At 49.4% G+C, this 24,127-nt stretch overlaps 1 protein-coding gene and 1 non-coding gene across 2 annotated transcripts; one reads left to right on the forward strand and one right to left on the reverse strand.

The window, feature by feature from the left end:
- Positions 1-1,121: 1,121 nt before the first annotated feature.
- Il10rb (interleukin 10 receptor subunit beta) lies at positions 1,122-22,703 on the reverse strand. The gene is made up of 7 exons (XM_038346829.2): positions 22,636-22,703; positions 21,232-21,355; positions 17,743-17,900; positions 15,074-15,240; positions 10,591-10,738; positions 7,335-7,492; positions 1,122-2,229 (listed from the first exon to the last, which is right to left on the reverse strand). Exons 1-7 carry the CDS (start codon positions 22,688-22,690, stop codon positions 1,984-1,986), a joined length of 1,056 nt encoding a protein of 351 aa, XP_038202757.1. The 5' UTR covers positions 22,691-22,703; the 3' UTR covers positions 1,122-1,983.
- On the forward strand, positions 10,981-11,115 carry LOC119825817. Its single transcript, XR_005287285.1, has one exon. It is a non-coding gene; the product is annotated as a small nucleolar RNA SNORA70 (small nucleolar RNA).
- Positions 22,704-24,127: the final 1,424 nt, after the last annotated feature.

The following is a 24,127-nucleotide window of genomic DNA, read 5'->3' on the forward strand; positions in this document are numbered from 1 at the left end:
TCAACCCAGGTTCTTCCAAGTGGTAGCTTGTTATAGGAGGCTGCTTGTTCATTCCTGGCTGCCTAGACCACAAAATAACCACTCAGAAACTATATTATTTGGTACTTTTTTTTTTTTTTGGTTTTTCGAGACAGGGTTTCTCTGCAGCTTTTTTAGAGCCTGTCCTGGAACTAGCTCTTGTAGACCAGGCTGGCCTCGAACTCACAGAGATCCGCCTGCCTCTGCCTCCCGAGTGCTGGGATTAAAGGCGTGCACCACCACCGCCCCAGAAACTATATTATTTAAATCACTGCTTGGACAACCCCTTGAGTGTATTGCTAGTTAGCTCGTATATCTTTGATTAACCTATTTCCATTAATCTGTGTATCATCACGTGGCCATGGCTTATAGGGTAAAGTTCTGTTCAGCGTCTGTCTCTGGTGGCACTACATGGCTTCTCTTTGACTCCACCTTCTCTCTCCTCCTCTATCTACTTGGAACTCCTGCCTTGCTCTATTCTGCTAAGGCACTGGCTGAAACACCTTTATTCATTAACCAATAAAAGCAAAACATAGACAGAAGGACTTCCCACACCATTTCCCCTTTTCTGTTTAAATAAAAATGAAAGTTTTAACTTTACCATAGTAAAATTACGTATAACAAAAGAGGTATCAGGCAAGAATTACATTTACAATATTTATATCTACTTTATCTTTTATTATAACTAAGGAAAATGTCAACAAGTGCTTGCTGTCTGGACAGGGACAAAGGGAGCCTTTTTCATGCATATTTTAACAATTGCGCTAATGTGGTATCTAATTCTCCTATGGCTTAGATCTTCAGTGTTCCCAATCCCATATGCTAAACAATGAGATTTGGGGACAATGGTGGCCAGCTTGTGGTATTGTTGGAAAGTAGTGCAATCATAAGAAGTAGAGTCTGGAAGGAGGAAGTTAGGTCATGGGAAGATTGCTCTGAAGAGGTTTTGGAGGACCCTGACCCTCCCCACACCTTTTCTTTTCCTGGCTACCATGAGGTGAACAGGGTCTAGCACGTATTTCCCCGTGGTGTAATGCACTGGAATACAGCCCCAAAACAAAGGGGCAGAGAGACCAGGAACGGAAAACTCTGAAGTCATGACACAACATTACAAAACACCTTTCTTCCTTTTAAATAGTTTATGTCAGATATCTAGTTACAACAGTGGAAAGCAAGAAAACACAAATAAACAAATACAGAATATTCATAGAACACCAGTAATATACAAAACACACAGGTAGGAAGGAACTCTCTTTGATCCTTGAGAATCCAAAACATCCATGTCTGTCCAGCATAGGGCCAACCACTTCTGAGATGAGGGTGGTCTAGACATTCTTACGGTCTTACAGTGTTTCCAGTTTTGTCCCTTATTTCCGCTTGTCGCAATTTAATGTGGTTCTAGCTTCAGTGAGCACAAAGTGCTCAAATTACATTCAGTGGTCGTTCAAAAAAATAATTATTAAAGACTCTCTCTCTTCTTCCTTTTTAGACAGGGTCTCCAGTCCAGCTTGGCCCTGAACTCCTGCCCCTCCTATCCTCCTGCCCCTCCTGCTCCTCCTGCCCCTCCTGCCTCTACCCCCAAGAGTTGTGCTTAAAGGCAGTCACTGCCATTCCTAGCTTATATGGTGTTGGGGATTGAAGCTAGGACTTCATGTATGTTGGGTAAGCAATCTGTCAGCGGAGCTACACCCTCAGCCCCTAAACTATTAGTTTTTATAAAGCTGCAAACTTCCAAATGGAGTATTTTTCTCACTGGGGCTTTGAAAACCTGGCTCTTTGGTTGTCTGTACAAGTCCAACATCTGAGCTACACCCTCAGCCCCTAAACTATTAGTTTTTGTAAAGCTGCGAACTTCCAAATGGAGTATTTTTCTCACCAGGGCTTTAAAAACCTGGTTCTTTGGTTGTCTGCACAAGTCCAACACCAGTCCCAACTGGCCATCAGTTTCCCCACCGGCCCTTCTGATCATACTTCTGAGGTCGATGTGAGAAACAATGGCTCCTCCTGTGCCCGTGAGGGGACTTTGTCCTTGGATCCCAGCTCTTGAGGTCCTGGCTCACACAGGGTCCCCAGGGCACAGCTGTCTCCGGGATTCTGCCTGCTGCCTTTAGATACTTCAGTGACGATACTCAGTCTGTCGAACACCTCGGTCTCGTCAGAGAGCGGGGAGGAGAACAGCAGGAGAGTGCCCGGGTGAGGATGGCCCAGAAACTGCAGAAAAGTTAAAGACCGTTACTTAAGAACCAAATCCTCCCCACCCCAGTTCTTCTTCCTTTTTCTGGGCTGACAAGGATTGTATGCAAAACTTTAGGGCTAGAGGATGCAACTTTAAAATGCAACAGTAATACTGGGGTGGCCCCTTGAAAAAGATTATCACATGACCTAGCAATTCCACTCACAGGTATGTTCTCAAGGGAGATGAAGGCTGAAGAGACTCATTTAACTGCGAACAGTGCCCGAACAGCAGAGCAAAGGCAAGCGTCACCCAGGGATGAGCACACAAAACGACGCTAACGTGCTGTGCATGGGTACTTCAGTGGCATTTACGACAGAAGTCTTCAAAAAAAGAGGAGCTTCTGGGCCATGAGATGGCTCGGCTGGTACAGGTGCTTTCCATGCACCCCTGGTGACCCGAGTGTGACCCCCACCTCTATGGAAGGACAGAAGAAGCTCCTGAGAGCTGTCCTCTAGCCTACGCTAGGGGTAGCTCAGCTAGAAGACTAATTGCCCAGCGGAGGACAACTGGACAGGTAGGTGCACGTCCACTGTCCTGATCCCAGCACGTGGGAGGTGGAAGCAGGGGGATCAGAAGTTCAGTCATTCCTGGATACGTCATGAGTTTGAGGCCAGCCTGGCTATATGAGACCCTGTCTTTAAAAAGAGAAAGACAGGCAGATAACTAGCGTGTGGGATTGCAGTCATGGGAGGGATCTAGAGTGACCCAGAAGATGTTAGGATGGTGGCTGTCAGGGTGGAGCACCAGGGACCGTTCAGCAGGATGAGTTCCTGCCATGCACATGGAGAGGGCTCTGGGGATGCTTGGTGGCGCTGGCGGCACTGGCGGCTTAATGCCACTGAGCTAAAGTGTGAAGTGTGAAGTGTGGTTAAGGTGGGGATGCTGCCTGCATTTGACCATGGTTAAGAGGCAGGACAAGAACTGGCGGCTTATCCACAGAATGTTCAGCTGTTACTCTCCAATAGTTCTTCAGGAAAACAAGGTGCAGTCTTAGCCTGGTCCCCAGGCAGTAAGACACACGTCTGGCTGCCATTTCCTCTAGGAAGCGGTGTGTGTGTGTGGGGGGCGGGGATGGGGTGATGGTGGGAGGGTGTACAGGCCATGGATGGACTCATGGTGTATCTCAAGTCTCTCGGGTCAAGTTCACCAGCATCTTCTCTGGCGCTCCATCTTGACCTTTAACCTGGCAATGTCCAGTCCAGTAGCCGAGGACCACGTGTGGCTACTGGCCACTTGACAGGTGCCTGGTTTGAACTGAGATGTGTGAATGTGAACTAGACGTGTAATGTTGAAGATTTTGTATAAAAAATGTAAAAATATTTTAATAACTTAAAACATACTGGTTGAATATTGAAACAATGATTTTAGATTTCCTGTGTTTCATAAAATACTGCAATACTGGAACATCTGTGGGTTCCGCAGCACCAGGCTGAGACCTCCACCCAGCGTCCCCAGGTCAGCCCCCCTAATTGAACACGCCAAGTTAGCACGTACTGTGCATCATGAGTCGAACTGGAGAGCGGCGATGTGTGGTGTTAGTTCCTTTGCCTTCCTGTCTAGCTCCTCTCCACCGCCCTCTCAGCGACTGTGAGGCCTGCCGGCCTTGGAGGTGGGGGCTTGGCCAGACTGGCCCCTTGAATGCACTTGCCTAGCTTTGATCCATCCATCTCTTCCTGTCTGGCCAGTTTCTTTTTGATGGTGAAGCCAAGCAGCAAAAACACCAGAGGAAGAGTTTAGTTCCTTCCTGGTTCTCAGGCAACAAAACCAAGGCCTGCCCTTCTTTGTTCTTGCTCCAACTAGGTTCACACCCGCTTTGCTCTGGAGATTCTCAGCTGTGCTGCTGCAGGGCTTGCTCACTAGCCTTCCAGAAAATCCTCTCTGCTCAGAAACGCTATGGTCCCAGGTCTTGCTTCCTAGCCATGGAGGGGGTGCTGTCCTGCGGTACCAAGAGCCCCTTCAAAGTGTCCCCGGCTTCTAGGAATTCTGGCAGCTAGAACTGCTCATCGCTGAGTCCCTTTCTGGGAGCAACACTGATAGCATAAGACCCATGTCCTCCTCTGTAGTCATTCACGTCTATCTTTGGTATGGGAACACGGGCTGTCACAGTACATTAAGGGTCTGGTAGTGACCATGGCATCATTAAAGCTGGACCGAGTGGGGGATCTTCCCTACGAAGAACAGGAGACCTAGTACATCAGACAAGTTTGAGGAGCCTCAGGGAGCAGGCACACCAAAGGCGGCCAACGACACAGATCATCCCTGCCATACTGAGAAGGAAATACTTCTGGCTGCTTGACCGGCAGACTCCACTCGTGGGAATACGGCACACTGTGTTCATCGAGAGGCTGCAGGCACTGGGAGGAGCACAGACAGGAAAAGGGTCCCTGCAGCGTGGATGAGCTGTGGAGCAGGTAGTCTTCAGGCTGGTGTGGGACTCAATGACTACATGCTAACCGAGCCTGGCACAGGTGTGACCCTGCAGATCTGTCAAGTGTGCAATGGGGAAACACTGGATGGACTTCACGGTCAACTGCATGAGGAGAATCACAAAGCAGACAGTGGAGCTATGAGTTCAGGCTGACCCATGCGCCGCAGCACAGTGTGGCCTGTGGGGACCTGGCAAAGATGGAGTCTCGGACCGAGGGAGACTAGGTGAATATAAAGCCCCAGAGTGGCCGCTGTGCACAGCACCAGCTCTATGGCAAAACCAGACAAAACAGGGCCATGAGGTCACACAGGGAGGGGCTTCCTGCACAGTCTGCCCTATGACCCCAGCTGTGGCAAGACGCTCCACTGAACCACAACCTCAGACAAAGGCCACCTCTGCAAGGACATTCACCCAAGTGGTTGTGGTTGCTTTTCTCAAAACATTGAGCCAGCATCAATGTTGCTACTGATATTACAGACAAGGGTTGTTGTTTCAAAATTACTAGTGTACTTTGCCTCAGTTTACCCTTAAATATGTTTTCCCTTACTTCCCTAAGTATACCTAAGATCACCACAGCCACCACCCCTCCCCCACCCTTCCTCTGTTCACCATGACATGTACCCTGGAATTGCAAATTTCCCTGCCCCATCTTGAATAAAACGATTAAAAAAAAAAAAGAGCATTTCTGTTATTACACAGAGTGACATTACTGTATGACCGTTAGGCCCATCCTGTCCTTATATGAGGTTAGAGGTTGCTGGTCAACCACACACATGGGTGGTACAGTTTCCCCAGCCCCCTGTCTCTGTTCTACTTTTGTTCATACCATGACCACATCAGGAGCCCCATCTGCATGATCAGTTGTAGGAGGGAAGGCCGACACTGCTCTACAGGGAGGTGGACATAGTCTATGGGCATCCTATTGTGGGAACAAGCCCTCCACAGGTTGGGCTTCAGCCTGGACAAGTGACCAGCCTCTTAGTGTATAAATAAGAAGCCCAAGACCAAGGTTGCCATGGAATCACTGGAGGACCTTACTGGCTATGCTGGTGGTCAGGGGACTAGCAGGAAGCGGGCTGGGATGTCAGGGACCTCAGCCATCACCTCCAGACAACACAGTGCAAATGCCATGTGCAAGTATGCACTCAGTACAGCTTCATTTTTATATCTGAATATCACATTTGATATTTTGTTTGTGATCTAACAAATAAAGCTTGCCTGAAGATCAGAGTGTGGAGCTAAAAGCCACTAGTTAGCCATAGAGGCCAGGCAGTGGTGGCTCACACCTTTAATCCCAGCACTCGGGAGGCATAGGTAGACCGATTTCTGTGAGTTCGAGGCCACCCTAGGCTATATGAGATTGATCCAGTCTCAAAGAGAAACAGAGCCAGGCAGTGATGGCTCACACCTCTAATCCCAGCACTAGGGAAGTGGAGACAGGAAGGGATATGACCGGGCAGAGAGAGGAGTATAAGGCGGGAGGAGACAGGAGCTCACAGCATTTATTCAGTCTGAGGATTCGTGGAGACAGGATCTTGCCTGCTTTGGCCTGAGAACTCGGTAGTGGTAAAGGCCTCTCTAGTGGCTGCCTTCTCTGCTCTCTGCTCTTTCAGCATTTACCCTGATATCTGACTCTGGTTTTGATTATTAAGACCAATTAGAATTTGCGCCACATACTACCAGGGATGGAACTCAGGACCTTACCCATGCTGCTTGCGCTGGCTGGTTTTTGTAAACTTGACAAGAAGCCAGACATCCTACAGAGGACCTGAACTGAGGAGCTGCCTCCATCAGGTTGGCCTGTAGGCGTGTCTCTGGGGCGTTTTCTTGATTGCTGATTGATATGCAAGGGTCCAGCATTGTGGGTGGTGCCACCCCTAGAAAAAAAGGCCTGGGCTATATGGAAAATAGACCGAAGACGCCAGGGGAAGAAAGTTGGTAAGCAGTGTCCAGACTCTCTGCTTCAGCTTCCGGCTTTCCTCTATGGTGGACTGTAACCTGTGAGCAAAATAAGCCCTTTCCTCTCCATGTTGCTGTAGGTCATGGTGTTTATAAGAGCAACAGAAAAGGCTACTTAGGACACGGGCCAAGTGCTCTACTCCTGAGCTGCGGACCCCAGCAATTACAGAGACAATTAAAAAAAAATGTATGTGGTCTGCGTTTGTTTGAATCAACATACGGAGAACTCACTCACATGGAAGGCTGGCTGTAGCACAGAAAACCATTTAAGAATTAGTCAGTCTTACAGTCTTTAGCAGTACACTCCTGCTCCTCTCTGAGCCTCCATAAACAGCCCCCATTCCATGATACACACCCCAGGACATTAATCATGGTGACGTTCCTGGATGAAAACATGGTCCCCCTCCCCTTCCCTCCACTCTCCCTTCGCCACTGTTGAGCGTGGAGCATTCTGTTCTGTCCCATCTCACAGTGAATTCTGCTCCCCCCCTGCCAGAACCATCACCTCTGAACCCAAGGACTCGATGATCTGGCAGTGAAGAGGGAACAACCCAGGTCCTGGAGGAGTTCCGGACCTTGGCACATGGGAATGGGCCAGCACATGGGCATGTAGCATGCTCCTGTAGAACATGTTGCCCGGCACTGGACAACCCACGACCTGAGAGAAGCGGCCCCTCACCGCATCCCGCCTACCTCCTTCAGGTGCTGTGGAATCGACGTCCCAGAATGGAAGGTGTGCTTGGCCTTCTTATATATGAACCACAGCAAGACAAAGCAGCCAAGGAGGAAGAGGAAGGCCACGAAGACGGAGGTGACCAGGATGATGGCCACCATCCAGGAAGGGGTCGTTTCTGCTGGGGACAGTGGAGCAGGTTAGACTCTTGGCACACACACAGGGCGAGTCACAGGAATCATGCACCCATTCCAAGCACTGTGATCAAAACAGGCCCACCTGACTGGGCGGTGGTGGCGCACGCCTTTAATCCCAGCAGAGGTAGATCTCTGTGAGTTTGAGACCAGCCTGGTCTACAGAGCAAGTTCCAGGACAGCCAATATTACATAGAGAAACCCAGAAAAACAAAACAAAACCCGGTCCATCTTGTCACAATGGCCCAGACACATGGCAGCTGGCTGGAGGGTCTTGGTGTTTACAATGAGTTTCACCTCTTTCCCCAACCCTCTTTATAGCGTGGCACACAGAAGAACAAGAAGGAAGGACCCTGGTCTACTTTCCTATTTGTAAGTATGCTGGATATTCTGCTCTGACACCGCACATGGGGCCCCAGGGAGGCACAGGCCCCGTGCTTGGTACGTGCTTGGCACAGGTCCCGTGCTTGGCACAGTGTGCGTGTGCTGTTGTCAGCAGTGGTCACATGCCTCTGATTTCTTGCAGTGAGCTTTTCTAGCAAGGCCTTCCCACCTGAGGCCTTCTCTGCCTATCTGGACCATACTCAGGGTGCTGTGACCCGGCAGCGTCTTCCTCAGAGACTGATAACCACTTCCGGGATGCCAACAGGAAGGGTGTCTCTCTAGGAAAGCAGTAGGTTTTGATAAATGCCAGTTGGCAGACCCAGATGGTGAGTGGTGATGGCACTGAACTCAGCTGTTACGTTTTTACTCCTCCGCTTGGCTCCCTCCCTCTCCACTTTCTCCCTTTTGGACGCCTCTCTGCACAGGTGGAGCTCGGCAGTCACTGAATCAGTGTATCCGCTTCAGTCAATCCTGCTCCGGATGTGGCAGCATCCAGGAGGTCACCCTGGTCAGCTATGGTCCCAACTTTCGTCCCTCACACCAGTCCCTTCTCCAGCTGACCTGGCCAGTTGACCTCCCTCTACCCAACCAGTGCCAATCAGCATTACCTTCATGAGCAAGGACATGCGCACCTGGTACCTAGGGCGGCTGAGAGAATACCCGACAGGGACTGTCTGTGCAGAGACTACCAACTGTCACCTACATACAGAAGACCAGAGGACCCTGACCAGGATGGTGGTCCTGGTATCCCATTGACTCCAGGCATCTGCTGGTATTTGAGCAAACTTGTCATGGTGCCTGGCTCTTTAAAGGTCCCTGGATAAATGGATGGATGAAAGGACGGATGGAAGGACAGACAGAAGGATGGACGGATGGACAGACGGAGATATGGGGCGGACGGAGTATTTGTATGGGTGAGAGACTGGGAAGAAACCGTCACATCTTCAGTCTCCCTCCTTCACTCTCTGGTCTAGCGTCCACACGCACCAAACTCCTGACCGTCCCACCTTACACATTGCCGGATTGGAAGAACTGCATCCCAGTCCCAGGGTCCTGTTTCACGCTGAACAGCCCTTCGCCTCGTTGGCCAGGTACTTTTCCTGATAAATGGAGGGTCCAGAGCGCCGGCCGGAGGGGCCCCTGGGAGGGATCTGGCAATATGAGGGCATCCTATCTCAGAAACTTTCCTGAGAAAGTTTCAGACTTTCCTTATCATCCCTGCAAGCTTCCACCCCAGTGTGGCAGGGTGTGCCAGTGTTCCAGGCTCTCTCAGGTGGGGCGGTGGGTGATAACAGCTAGTTTCCGGGTATTTTAGATAAGGCCGTACCTGGCTGACAGCCAGCGACATTTGTGTTATTTCTCAGGAAGAGTGCAGAGGTTGAGGATGGGAGGGAGCCTTCGAAAGCGTGTGAACTGCTGGGTAACCTACTTCTCCACACGCTCCGCCTGGCTCTTCCCCTGCCTGCAGACATATTTGACTGTATTATCAGCAGACCATGTTTCTTGGTCTTACTTTAAGGATCGGGTGCCTCAGTCTAGCTTTGGAATCAGTCTGTAGGCAATGAGGTAAAGAGAACGCAACAGGGCTGCATTTACACAGGGCCTTTGCTCAGTTCTATATTTGTCCTTCACATCTGAGAGTGACTTTGGGCATTTCTCCTTTAAAAAAAAGTTTGGATCGTGTCAGGAGACAACCTTATTCTGTGGCCCCAGTCAGTCTGCAGCTCACTGTACAGTCCAACAAGGACTCATGGTGACTCTTAGGTCTCAACTATGGGAATTACAGGGCTTGAGCTGCCGCACCAGGCTTGAAGTAGTATTTTTAGATCAAAGTGTGTCTCTTACATCAGATTTCATGGCACCAGCGGCCCTACAGGTGTTTGCCTCTTAGGCTCCCAGATCACTGCATCTTGACAGTTCTTTGGCTCCTACATACGTTGGACAATGTATTCTCATCTGACAACAGGCACAGCGTATCTATCTGTGCATAGGCAGTGCCCAGGCTAAGTAGCACATCTCTCTCTCCTCTAGGATCAACCCTCTCCTCCCCGCTCCCTTCCCCTCCTTTTCTCCCTTCACCCTTGCCCAGCACATATATATGTGTGTGTGTTAGGGGAAGTTTGTGCTGGGGTAGAATCCAGGCCACACATGCTAGATAAGACCTTTATCACGGAACCACCCCCTGACCATTGTTCTGTTACTAAACAGTGTGGAGAGTGCCCTGCTGGATGTCACTGTGGCCTGGCTCCATATTTTACAAGGGGCCTCAAGACATAACAGTACTAGCTGAGAGGCTGATATCTGCTCCAGGTTCCCCTTCCCAGTCTTTGTATGTCCCCAAAGTCAGAGATGGGGGAAGGAAAGACAAGCTGTGGCAGAGCTCAGTCTGCTGGGTGACGGTATGAGGACCAGTTAACCCACTTCAGAGAGCAGACAGGGCAATGGGGTTCAGTAAAGGGGATTCATTGAGGCAGACCTCAGCCCAGCAGGCTGGCAAGGGACAGCCAGTTTCCTCAGAATTGGGCATCTCGTTTATAGCATGAAGCAGAGCCATCAGGGTCTGGGGACCACGCAGATGATGGGGAGGCTGATCTCTGACCTGCGGTGGTGTGTGAGCTGACTGTCACAGTGTGGACTCATGGGTGGGGTGCGTATGCCTCTGAGGAGGCAGCTACAGGCCGCACGTGTCTGTACTCACCGTCGTTGGTTGTCCGCTCACAGATAGGTTTGCTCCATTCTCCCGTTCTGTTTTGATCAAGAAGAAATCCTTGAACTTTCATGCAGTAAGTTGTCCATGGCTCCAGGCCTCTGAGGACCTCGGAGTCGTACAGAGAAATGACTTGGAACTGTAAGGGAGACACACACAGCGTGAAGAGACACCATCTCTCTCTTATCTCCCTCTCCCAGTGTTAGAAACTGTGCTTCAGAAGGAGCCACCGGCTGGAACTCCTTCCAGCTCCCGACACATGTGACATCCTAAAGAATGTGACAAGACCAACCGTGAGGCTGGAAAAACCTTTATCTCATTACCTCAGTTCTGTAACATATGTGACATCTAAACCATCACATTTCCTTTAAAAAAAAAATACTGAAGCCAATTAAGGCAACCAGGTTCCTTTCCTTATGGGGGCCCAGTGTGCAGGGCCTGCAAGTAGCAGTCTCCTTGGGAGCGTGCGCAGCCTGCTGCTTATATGGATTGCTCTAAGGGGCCCTGGAGACAGAATTTCCTGTAGATCTTCATACCCTGCTATCTTGTCATGGTATCCCTACTCCAGGCTCCAGACAGGTCTGTGAGGAGCCTTGGGGATGCCCCAGTGTGTACTGGCCGGGATCCTCACTGGCCAGGCTGCCACACATGCAGCAGCAGCAGCAGCAGCAGACACACGTGGCTGAGACTCTCTGCAGGGCCAAGTTCGAGCTCCACATCTCAAGTGGGGCTTTGCTGAGTTGAATGCAGAGAAGCAGCTCATCCTGATGGCTATGGGTTAACTAGTCCCCAGCCGTGGTCCACTGGACAAGTGGTGAGCCATGCCCTCATGAGGGTTTCCATGGTGCTGTTCACTAACTAATACGTTCAGTAAATATAAATATATATACATATATATGTATATATATATTAAATGAGTTGAACTGCATACATAAAATTTCATGTATTTGTACCTGTAAATGTGACCTTATTTGGATGTAGCTCCTTTAAAATGTAAACTTATTGCTGGGCATGGTGATGCATGCCTTTAATCCCAACACACACCACACCACACACACACACACACACTAAAATAAACCTTTAAAAATAATATTTTTCAAAGGATAGAAATTGGGGCAGGTCATATAGACAGGCATCCAGGGAGAAAACCATGTACAGAAACAACCAAGTCCTGAAGATGCTCTCTGAAGCTAGAGAGAACCAAACAATTGCCAGCAAGCCTGCAAGAGCTGGGGGAGGGGGAGGGGGAAGGGTGAATCCCACATTTTCAGAAGAGAGGCCCTGAAGACATGCTGATCTTCAACCCTGAGGCTCCACACATGTTAAGACAATAAATATCTGTGGTTGAAGCTACTAACTTAACTAGCTAACATACGGTGAGACTCGGGGTGCTTCCCACTCTGCCCCCAGGTTCACAGCAGATTTGTGATCCTTGGTGTGGGCTCCCCATGTATGAGCCTGGGTGGGCTCGGACACCCAGGTCTTTGCTCTCTTCAGGATACTCCTGCATCCGTTTCTGGTGGCTGGAGTCCTGAACTAATGCCATTTGAATTCAAATACAAGAACACCATTATTAATGATAAGCTTCTGAGTTTGAGAAACTAAGAGTTCCTCAGCAAAAAAGAGGGGAAATAAAAGAGCACACTAAGGGAGCACATACTCTTCTCTCTTCTTCATGATTGGTTCCTTTCCCCGTGGGGGCGGGGCTGTTGCCAGCTTGCCAGTATTGATGGCAGGAACCAGATTACAGCTGTGGAATTCAAGAAGCGACACACACCGCCCCCGAATAAACAAAGTACCACCAACAACAATGAAAGACTTAAAAGAAAACATAACAAATGCTAGATTTTACTTCTAATAATTCAGTGCCTCTAAACCCTGTCATGCGATTCCTGAAGCACAGGCACCGGAAAGTGAACAGTCCTTCTCAAATCTCCTTTGGGGCTTTCTCTTGTCCTTTTATGTTGGGGTTATTCTGTGTTCACCCCCTTTCCCATCAAGACAATGGAACTTCTTTCCCGAAGCCCTTCACGCCCGCGCGCCGTTAGCCCGCCTGCCCGCCCCGGCAGCGGCAGGGGCAGCGTGGGAGGGAGACTGGCACTTGAGGACATTACACAGTGTTGCGAGGCAGGAAGGAGGGAGCAGGTGAACTTCCTAGCATTGGCACAGCAAACTGAAGCTAGAAGATGGACATGTAACCATGCGCCAGCACTGTGGGCGCGTTCTAGTAAGCAAATATGAGGGGTTGGGTACATCACGCTTGGTGAGGAGGCACCCGGTCATGGCAACTACGGAACCGGGTCCTTCATTAGAAGACACCGGTGAGCCCTGGAGAGTAGGGAATGGTCTCATCTTTGGGTTGCTGGGCTTAGCAGAGATATTACACCGACGAGTGATTATGAAACTAGATATTTAGTAGGCATGCACTTCCTGGAGTCTTGGCTTTGAGCAAAACCACCTTTTGCAAAGGCAGACGTCCTGTGGGTTTAATGTATGTGTTTTCTGATGCCACTTAAACACCATATTAAAAGGGAAGGCCAGGCTGTCGAGATAGCTTCATGTGTAAAGGTGTCTGCCACCAAGCCTGATGACCTGAGTTCAACCTGGGACCTACATGGTGTAAGGAGAGAGCCAACTCCTATGAACTGTCTTGTGACACACACACACACACACACACACACACACACACACACACACGAAGAAAATTTAAATTAAATCTTTTAAAAAAGTTTTTAAGTTGTGGTCTTCAAGAGATGACCAGCAGGAGCCCTCGTGAATGCCATTAATGATCTTACAAACGGGGCCAGGGAGCTGGCCACTGCTTTGCCCTCCACCTTGGTCATCAAAGAATGCAGCCTCAGGCGTTACCTGGGGAACAGAGTGAGCTGGTTTTCAGGAGATTCGGGCCTGCCACTGTGTCCTGACGCTGTACTCCTCTGATCTAGAATCTTCGTTTATAAACTCCCCACTTTCTTATAGCGTGGGAGCAGACCACAGCACAGCTCCAGTCTGGGGAAGATTTTTTTTGGGTGAAAAACTTGAGATTTGTGTTTGGCTCTTCAGTGTGTGTGTGTGTGTGTGTGTGTGTGTGTGTGTGTGTGTGTGTGTATTTAATTATATCATCCTAAGACTCTCAGGCTCTTGGGAAGAAGCGGATGAACATTTATTGGAATTAATTCGTAGAGCACATATGTCAGCCCAGGACCACAAATGGTATTATCGCAGAAGCACTGTCTGACTAGTAATGAATAAGCATGTCTGCAAAAAGAGAAGAGAGACTCCTACTTTTGCAGATAATGGGAAACGTTTGGCCTTTGTCAGCAAACCCCATAACTGTTCTATGAACTGGGCTTTTCTTCCTGTTTTGGAAGTGAAGTTGGTTGTTGTGCCCGTTGTTAGAGCTGAGGAAGTTGGGGTCATGTGACCAGCAACACGGTGACAGAAGCAATATTCCAACCAGGCTTTGGGGCTAAGAACTGTCCCCCGAGCCGTGAAGTGGCCCAGCCATGAAGGCCTGATGACAGGATCTCCGGAACTGCAGCATGCCCCATATCATAAAGAAACACATTTCTTTGGAAAGAATGCTTCCCAAAGAGAGCAACGGGGAAAATACTGGATAGGAAGGGTTAAAAATGACACTGTGCTTAAACATGTCAGCAGTCGGGAGGTGTTCTAACCATGAAGTGACTGTGGTTTGTGGGGGACGGCGGGGGTTCAGCTGACTCCAGCTTCCCCTGGTAAATGCTGACAATGCCCTGTGTCTCCTGAAACTTCCTTTCAAGGAGAGGAAGTCTGCTGTGTGGCTCATCCTGAGAGTCTGCCCCATGTGTGTCCCTTGATGGACAGGAGTCCAGGAGCTTTTGGCTTGTAAAAGACCAGGCTTTAGACTCCCTTGGCACCAGGTGCTGCCAGTCTGCAAGACTCAGCTTGGTCACGTGTCAGCGTGCATGCACAGGCGTGTGTGTATGGGAGCCAGATTGGCATCAGGTGTCCTCCTCTGTCTCTGCTCCTCTTGTTTTTGAGACAGGATCGCTCCCTGACTCTGGAGCTCACCCATGGACTAAGCCAACAGGCCAGTGGTTACCCAGCATTCTCTGGAGCTCACCCATGGACTAAGCCAACAGGCCAGTGGGTACCCAGCATTCTCTGGAGCTCACCCATGGACTAAGCTAACAGGCCAGTGGGTACCCAGCATTCTCTGGAGCTCACCCATGGACTAACCCAGCAGGCCAGTGGGTACCCAGCATTCTCCTGTCCCCATCTCGCACTGTGATTACAGCTGGGCACCGTCATGCCTGGCTTTTCACTTGGGTGTTGGGGAATCCAGATTCTGGTTGTCACGTGTGCACAGCAAGCCCTTCCCCCACGGATACATCACCCCAGCCCCTGCGTGGCTTTTCCTGTTATCGTGGCCTACCGAACCGAGCAGAGCACCGGTACCTACATCTGAAACGCGCACGACAGCCAAGCTCACCTTCTCGCTAGTCCCGTTTTTCCAGTATTGCACCCGATAAGCCCACGAGTTATACAAGTTCTTCATGGTCCACTTCTCAGGTTCATTTTCAATTTTGGGGGCTGAGAAACGCATGTGCAGAGAATCAGCAAGAGATTCTATATGCATCTCAGGAGGTCCAATGATGGCTAAGTATAAGAACACAATAAAATGACAATCAAAAACAAATCACATTTTAAACACTTCACTTGAACAGCAGTTTTTATATATGTGCAACAAGCTACTGGAGGAGAGCACTGGTCTCTGCAGGCCACTGTTACAAAACCGAGCGATGTTGCTAAGGGAGATGGACGGATTTTTTTCCCCCGCCTATTTAATTTGTCCATATTAATCAAATTCAATCCATTCATGTTCACAGTGATATATTTAGGATTATTTCAACTATATTGTTGCATTGTTTGTAAAAATGGCTTTTTTTTTTTTGCGGGGTGGGGGCTGCCCCTGTACATAGCTCACATTAGCTCAGACGTGTACCTAAGCCTTCTCAGTTCTGCTGCTACAGGCAGGACCACCATGCTTGACAAAAAGTCTAATTTTTAAATTTTTAATTGTATTAGCTTCTTCTCTTTGTTTTCTTCCTTCTCCTGGCTTGAATTTTCTTTTGTTTTCTAGCCGTAAAGCTACAAATGAGATTTCTGTTACCTGTGGAGATTACTCATATTTATTATCGATAAGTATATGCATTTGACAGCTTTTCTGTCACTAGCTGTGCATGGGGGAAGGCTAGTCACTCCACCTGGATGCCATTCAAGCTTCTCTCCTGGGGCGCAGATATATTGTGGCGTGGCGCTATGGGAAGAGAGGCATCCCTTTCTCCCTTTCCACTGTGAGCGTCAAAGCCATGCTGAGTCCTAAACTGTCCACATGCTAGGTCACTGTCAGTCTTCCTATGAGTCTATTATACTCCACGAGGGCAACAATTGTTCTTGTTTGTTGACGTGGCTTCGAAACTAAGACCATGCTGATCACACAGTAGGTGCTCAGAAATAACCACAGAGGGAATAACAAAAGACTCTGGGAGAGCCCACTGAGTTACGTATTCTCCTCTTTGGCCACTGTTACTTTTGGGGGGCTGCTGCTAATAAGCCATAGGGGCCTGAGTCAGCATCTTTGCCCTCTCATCTTTACATGTGTGACCGTGGGTCATGCTCCTGGATCTGTGTCTATGGGGAACTGGCCCTCGATGGGATGGATATAACGTAGAATTTAGAAACATCCAGGCCCAGCTAGACATACAGGAGCAGAAGCCTGTATATCAAATGGTCCCCAACGTACAATGGTTTGGCTTATGGTATGAACAAGACCAACATTAAACAGGGGCTGTACTTCTACCTCTGAATTGTAGTAGCCCTCGAGCTAAGGACCCGTGGTTCGATTTCCTTTTCAATGCAGGCGGATGGCTGTGAGCCACCACCTCCCCTTTAGTCCTGGGATCAGGAGAGAAAAAGCAGCCTTCCACTGCGTGCTGTGTTGTTGAGCTAGGGTGCGGTGGACTAGGCCTGTCAAACACATGTTTGACTTCTGATATCTTCAGTTTATGATGGGTTTGCGGGAACATAACAGCACTGAAGAGAGTTTAGTTTTGGAGCCTGGTGAACAATGAACTGTATTTTTTTTTTAACATTTGTTTCCTTTGTTCTTTTGAAAAGAAAATGAACTCTGAGCCTTTCCAGGTGCAGACATAGGAATTTTTTTCTTGTCCTATAGAAGCGGGAAGAGAACGTGCTTCAGTCTCGCTCTGTCTGAGGCTGGCTCTCACTGTGGAAGTGGCAGAGCCCACTTGTAATAATGAGTTTATGGGCAATCCCACGGACACGGTTCTTCCCTCTTATGCTCCTGCCAGGGCCTCATGTGTGCTTTCTTCCTGACGTTCCATGACCTCTGACCTCTCTGTTCTCCCAGTTGCTGTATGGCGATTTAATTGGTTTCCAAACCCGATACTCTGGACATGTTCATCCCCACAGCCCTCACTTCTGACCAGGGCGTGTTCTTTCTGCAGCTGAGCAGCCAGCCTCAGCCAGTTCTTTCACCTTTGCCAGGCAACTGCTCCCTGCCCTGCCTTCTGTCCCCGCATCTACCTCTAACCGCTTGTCTTCTGTCACATTTTAAAAATTAATTTTTATTTGATTTTAATTTCATGTGTATGGTGTCTTGCTTGTAGGTATGTTCTGTGTACTAGGTGCCCAAGAGGCCAGAACTGCTGTCGGGTCCCATGAGGCTGGAACGTCGCACTGTTCTGAGCTGCCATGTGGGTGCTGGGACTTGAACCTGAGCTCTCTGGGAGAGCAGCCAGTGCTCTTAACCACCGAGTCACCTCTCCGGGCCCATATTTCTCTGTTTAACGCCTAATTCCACAGCGACTTTCTTCCAGCAAACCGTCGCAGCTCCTCTCCATCCCCTCCCATTGGAGTGCTGGCCTAACTCACTCACACCCGTGAGGTAGTGAAGTCTGTTCTTTTCCTGCGCCACCCATGGATTCTTTGAGGGCGCAGCTTCTTTGCCGTATCCCGAGCTCCCTGGTATTGCATTCCCTCTGAGGCATGCTAACAGTCCTTACGATGGACCACCACTGTGGACAAAAGCATGGTAAAAAAGACTGCACCTAGCCAAACAAAAAACAAATGGCTTACTGTCATCCATAGGGCAGAAGGTGACTCGGACCCACTCGGAGTGCTCGTCTGCAGACTCTGCCCTGACTCTCACCGTGTGGTCACCATACTTAGACAGAAGTGAGAAGTCGCACTGGGTCGAGGCAGTGCTTTTGCACTGATCTTGGAAATACCGGTAACTACAAAATCAGAAAGACAAGAGCAGGAAAGTTTGTCTCTGGGCTGATGCTCGCGCTATTCCCTGCGACACCAAAGACAGGTGTAGGATGGTGACGGCGAAGGAAAAGATGTGTATTCTCTGTTTGTTTGCTTGTTTTTGTTTCATGCTTTTAGAGTCTCCCCGGCTGGCCTCTAACTTAAGATCCTCCTGCCGCAACACCCCCAAATACTGGGGTTTCAGGTGTGTACCACTATGCCTGGAAAAATTCTTAATCACTAATTTGGATAAATGGTATGCACAAGGAAATTAATATTTCTCAAACTGCATGTTTCCTGAGATCTTAACGATCCCTGAGGAATCACGAGGCACATCAATACAGTCTATCCTATAGCCAAAAAAACCTGTGGAGAAATTGAGTTAAACAAAAATCGACATCTTGGGAACGGGTTTCAACAGCCTAAGAAGCATTTATGGCTCCAACCCCCAGGCTGAGCATTCAGCACACTGGACTGAGAAGGCTTCCTTCCTGGAGTGTGCACTTCAGAAAGCACTGGCCTACAATTTGTGAGAGGCTGACACACACATTAGTAAGTAATTCGATAACTTCGAACAATGTCCCGAGAATGAGTCACAGTGCGATGTTTCTGGAAAGATTACAAAACAAATCATCCATCCTCAGGACAACAGCAACAGCAGCAACCACAGCAAGAGGGTGGCAAGTGGAATTCAGCCCTGTGGGTGTAATTAGCTGCCCCCTACCTAAGAAAACAGGAGATCCCTCCCAGTAAGCACAGAGCTGTCTGACTGGTTCCCACCACACCTTCATGTCTAGGTGTGAGAGTCCATTGGGCCAGCCATCCTCCTTGTCTGTTTTCCTGTAGCTATGATAGAATATTCTGACAAAATCAGTTTAAGGCAGAAAGTTTATTCTAGCCCATGGGGGCAGATTTCGGTCCCTCACTGCAGGGAAGTCAAGACATCTGGGGTTCAAAGCAAATGGTTAGGGGAGCAGAGAACGCATGTGTGTGTGTTCGGCTCACTTTCACACCTCTCAAAAGGGTTTATTTTCTTTTTATTTATGTGTATGTGTGTGTGCATAAACTCATGGAGGCCAGAAATGGACATTGAATCCCCTGCAGCTGGAGTTACAGGTACCTGCAAGCTTCCTCACTCAGGTGCTGGGAGCCGAACTCCGATCCTCTGTAAGATCAGCAACACACGCAGTTCTGTAGATGTCAGGGCTCTAGGGAGTACATCATGGCTCACTGCATCGTGACTGATACCCAGGGCTTTGGAAAAGCCGGTAGGGACCGCTGAGATCACAGTATTCTACAACCTGCCTTTCCCACGTCACAAACAACCGACCAGCTGCTCAAGGCTGCCAACCTTATGGTCTACTTATGGCAAAGTCCAGGGGTCACTTCATTGAGGGGGGTTCTCTCTTCCTTGGCCATTCTGTTCACCTAATACATCAGGTGGCCGACACATGTATTTCTAAGGTCATTCTGTAGCAACGCCTCTGTCCTTTTTGCCACCGATGAGCACTTTTGCTGGCAAATGTGTAATATGATTACGTGCTGGTGGCTTTATTAAAGAAAAAGCAGTACCAGCATATACATGCATGCACTCGCCCCTGACATCCCCGCTGCACTGCTTTGTGTCTCTGCCATCAAGGCCATTGACAGCTAGATACCTGTGGCCCAGTTCAGGTATTTCATTCCAGCAACAACTCCAGCTGATAGAAGAGGAAGCTAATTTTCCACAGTGAAATTGCTATGTCTTTCCAGAACAAGAGGAGAAGGCAGGGAGATGCAATGACAAAAGCCACCTCACTAGAGACACCGCAGGCCTTCCGTCTATCACTGGACTCTGGACCATAGATAACTATCCTGCGGTGGGAAAGAACACCCTGTTTTTATGAGACACACACGGAAACACATTTGGGCACGGTGGTGAATTTTCATCGTTAACTTGATGGAATTTAAGATCAGCATCGCAGCGGCCTCTGAGTAGATCTACAAGAGTGTTTGCAGGAAGGCTGGGCACATCCTGGATGCCTGGATGTGAGCAGTGCTTTCTCAGGAACGGAGGCCTCAGACTCAGTTCTGAGGGAGCAGCTTTCTCCCCACTTCCTGACTGTCTGTGACAGGCGCGGTCCCCACGGTGATGGCTGTACCCTCAAACCAAGCCCCCCCACAACCTTTCCCTCCTCATGCTGCTTTGTCAGATGTCATAGCAACCAGAGAAGACAGTAATAGAGTAGGGCAGAGAGTTCAGGGAGGAAAAATATAGCAAATACTAAAAACCGATAAATCTCAATTTAGGTGCTCTAGCTTTTATTACTGTACTGAAAATGTTGAAGTGTGCTGGGTGGTGGTGGCGCACGCCTTTAACCCCAGCACTATGGAGGCAGAGGCAGGTGGATCTCTGTGAGTTTGAGGTCAGCCTGCTCTACAGAGTGAGTTCCAGGACAGCCAGGACTGTTACACAGAGAAACCCCATCTCGAAAAACAAAACAAAACAAGCAAACAAACAAAAAAGTTGAAATGTTCAGTTTGTATGAAATTATTTCAAACTAAGAAAAACATTAAAAACCCAGCGTGTAGGCATGGGTCACTTTATTCTACTTTCTCTTCCTTCTTGAACTTTGCCACCCTTTAGTGTGTGTGTGTGTGTGTGTGTGTAAAATGACAGGTGTGTGTGTGTAAAATGACAGCTGCATGGGAAAGAGGGTGGGGCCGCGGAGCTCTGGGTGGGAATGCTCTCCTGTCTCCTGTCTTGCTGAAGGGCCTGTCTGTCTGAGTCACTTGTGCTGGCTGACCCTTGGGCGTCCTGTGCTATTGGTGTGTCACCTGTCATCCAGCCTATGGCCAGTGACAAAGGGCGGGATGTTGGAGCCTGCAGTGGTGAAGGCCCATGCTAGAATGTTCTAGAAGGCCTGCAGTGAAGGGTAGGTGGTGCAAAGCAAGCGCCTTCCTGACTGCTCTGTCCACCTGGGATTTTCAGGCAGCATCCACTGCACACCGTTGACTTTTCCCTGTTAGCTGCGTAACTGGGAATGACAGCAGCATCTCAGTCCTCCTCAGATACATCAGTCTGAGGACAGCCTGGGCTATGTAGTGACTTCTCCACTACCCTGGATGACACAGCCAGCAGAGCAAGACCTGGAGTCGGAGGGCCGGGTAGAGAGCTCGGACTACAGTATTTTCCTTCAGAGAAAAAAAAGGGGCCAACAGAATGACTCCTCTGGTCTGTCACAACCACACAGGTGGAAGCGGTTAGACTCTCTCCCTCCGACTTCCAGCCTAGGGTCACAGTCCTCCCTTCACGTAAACAACCGCCAACCCTACCTTTCATACTGAGCCGTGAACGTCAGATTCTCCTTGGGGAAAGCGGGCGACTCCCATTGTAGAATGTTCTTGAAGTTAACTGAATTCATCTTAACATTCTTAGGAGGGGGAATCATTCCTAGAGCTGAAGAAAAAATAAAGGGGTGGTGTGTGTGGGGAAGACTGCAACGTTTTCCTCAAAAAGGAGATCAGCAAGATGACTACAGCCAATACGAGTCTCCCAGAGCCTCACCTTCAAATGTGGTGTGGGGGTGGGGGTATTAGCTAAGCTGAGGAGGCTATGTTTTGTCTGAAGCAATAATGAGAAGAAATTTAGAGGTAGATGATAGTTGGGGACAGATGATGGTGACCGAAATTTGAGTGGTAGAAATGGATAAGGGGTTAGGTGATTTCAGATCCATTTTTATAAATTATACACTCCATATAGACCTGATGGGGACCAGTCAGGGCTAATGGCCATTTCTGGCTGAAGGCCCTGGAGCCCTGGTTGGGGTAGGGGGTGTGCAGGCAGAGCAGGGAACCCAGGAGTCTCAAATCAGCTGCAGTAGACTGGATCCACCACGGAGACTCAAGAAGGGTTATCAGGGAGACGTTTGCGTGAGTGGGCCTGAGGTTGCAAAGAGTAGCCTTGGGCTAGGGTCTGAAATTATTATTATTATTATTATTATTATTATTATTATTATTATTATTATTTTAGTTTTTACGTAGAAAATTCTAAACCACGTATCCTGGAGTCATCAGAGATGAAAGGTGGCAGTAATTATTCAACACCAGTCTGCCAGGGACTCTCTCAAAGTCTCATGATAAGGAAGGAGAGAAGAAAGAGGACCTCAAGCAGAACTCCTCTGAGGACGGGGAATCCCGAGAGCGCAGCGCCCAGAGAGACACATGCTGCTGAGAGTCTCCAGAAGCTATTTGGGGGAGCTGAGGGGCAGAATTCAGATTTCAGGGTGTGGAGGTGTGAAGACAAAGGCGTGGGGACGGGGAGCTGGCCCAGCAGAGGAGGGGGCAGAGGGAGGGAGTGGGCGGCTGGGGAGGACTCGGGGTTTGTCCCCTGAGGGTCGGGACAGACACCGCGGAGTGTCTGGGTCTTTCACAAAATCCGACTTCTGTTAATACTCCTGGGGATCTGACAGCAGCTGTGCCCGCATCCCGCTTCAGTTTCCCGTCTGGACAGTCTGTAACCCCTCTGCGGGATGGGAGTGATGGTGGTTCACCCAGGATCCGGACAGCGCAACGCAGCTTTTGCGCCTCCCGCCGCGGCGAGGGGCTTACCTGCCAGTGCTTCCTGCCGCACAGGGTCCCTTTCGGGGCGCCCATGGGGCCGAGACTTGGGGACGCCCCGCCTCCGAGTTCCCAAGCCGGGGAACCTGCCCGCCCGGGACCCCTGCCCACCGAGCTCACCTGGCAGCAGCAGGAAGCCGCCCAGCCAGCCCACCACGCTCCGCGCCCAGGCCATGGCCCCGCGCCGCAGCCCCGCAGCCCCGCAGCCGGCAGCCGCCGGGGCCCTTCCGGGAACCTCCGCCGGGCGGCCAGGCCACACCCCTCGGCTCCCTCCGCCTGCTGCCGGGGCCAGAGCTGAGCAGGTGGCCTCAAGCTAAAGGCACTAAGAAGCCAGTCCGGGGTTACTGGGTCGTCCCCGCACCCGCCCTCATCCTCCGGTTCCCTCCCCACTTGAGTTTCTTTCTCTTTTCCCAGGTAGACGGAATTCGAAGCGATCTACCCTGTCTCAGCTTCCCTAGTGCTGGGCACTTTCTTTTCTTAGTATCGCTTAGTGTTCTCTGTTTTTCCCCACCGAAGCATCACTTCTCCAAAGTCCTGTCCCCCAAACAAAAGGTGAATCAGAGTACCCCTCAGCACAGTTTCAGAGTGCTTTAGTGCCCCTCCCCACCACAAGGAGATGGCGCAAGGCCAAGTTGTTCACATCTTGGTAAGATGTTTCTTACACAAGATTGCTGAGAAAGCTTTAATTTCCTCTTCTTAAAATGACCAGGTGGTGAGGTGGGAAAATCCACAGTTGGCTGGCTGTCTACATGTTGATGAACGGCTAAGTCAGAACACGTCACGTGGGGGGGGGCATCCCAGCAGGCCACCGCAGACTTAGAGAAAGATGGTATAATCTTGATAAGCCAGCAGAACCACAAATATGCTAAAGAAATACATTCTAGGTTGAGACACATTCTATAGAGAAATGACTCAAAAGATCACAGGCTGGTATGAAAAAGTATTTTTTGTATTACCTCTGACAATCTTCAAACATACAAAATTAAAAAAAATAAGTGCAAGCATTAAAAACTGTTTTCCAGCAATTATGCAAAGCTTCAAAGAAAAGCTGGGCAGGGAATGAGTCTGGGTAGAAGTCAGATGTACTCAGTGCAGAGAGATGGTTTGTGTATAGGGTCTCTCTCCTGTGAGATTTTATTAGGTTTTCCTTTGAATTGCTTTAGAAGAAGTCACACGAGTTTCATCAGAAACCTTTGAGATTGGATTCATGTAGTTTTCCCATTTTGAATAGAAGGAAGATGTGAGAAACTGGCTTTTGGGGTGAGGGGCAAGATGGGAGGGCCCCATCCTGGATGCCTCTGAGGCTCAGCACCTCCATGGGTCTTTATTCCCTCTTCCCAGCATTGGTCTCAGGCCTCTAGGATGGTGGAGATGAACTGACCCAGTCCCTCAACTTCATAAATAAAAAAACAGAACTCAAAGAGGTGAAGCAAAAATACCAGGGGGCTGGCAGGGTGCTCGCCTAGCCTGCATGCCGCCCTGGGTTTAACCTTACAACAGTGCATTCCCGTAACCACAGCGCTGGCGAGGTGCAGGCAGGAAGATCAAAAGATCATCCTATATGAGAGACCTTGTCCAAATAAAACAAAATAAAATAAAAACCATACAGGAA

The sequence above is a fragment of the Arvicola amphibius genome, chromosome 10 (assembly GCF_903992535.2).
Source record: "Arvicola amphibius chromosome 10, mArvAmp1.2, whole genome shotgun sequence".
Lineage (NCBI taxonomy): Eukaryota > Metazoa > Chordata > Mammalia > Rodentia > Cricetidae > Arvicola > Arvicola amphibius.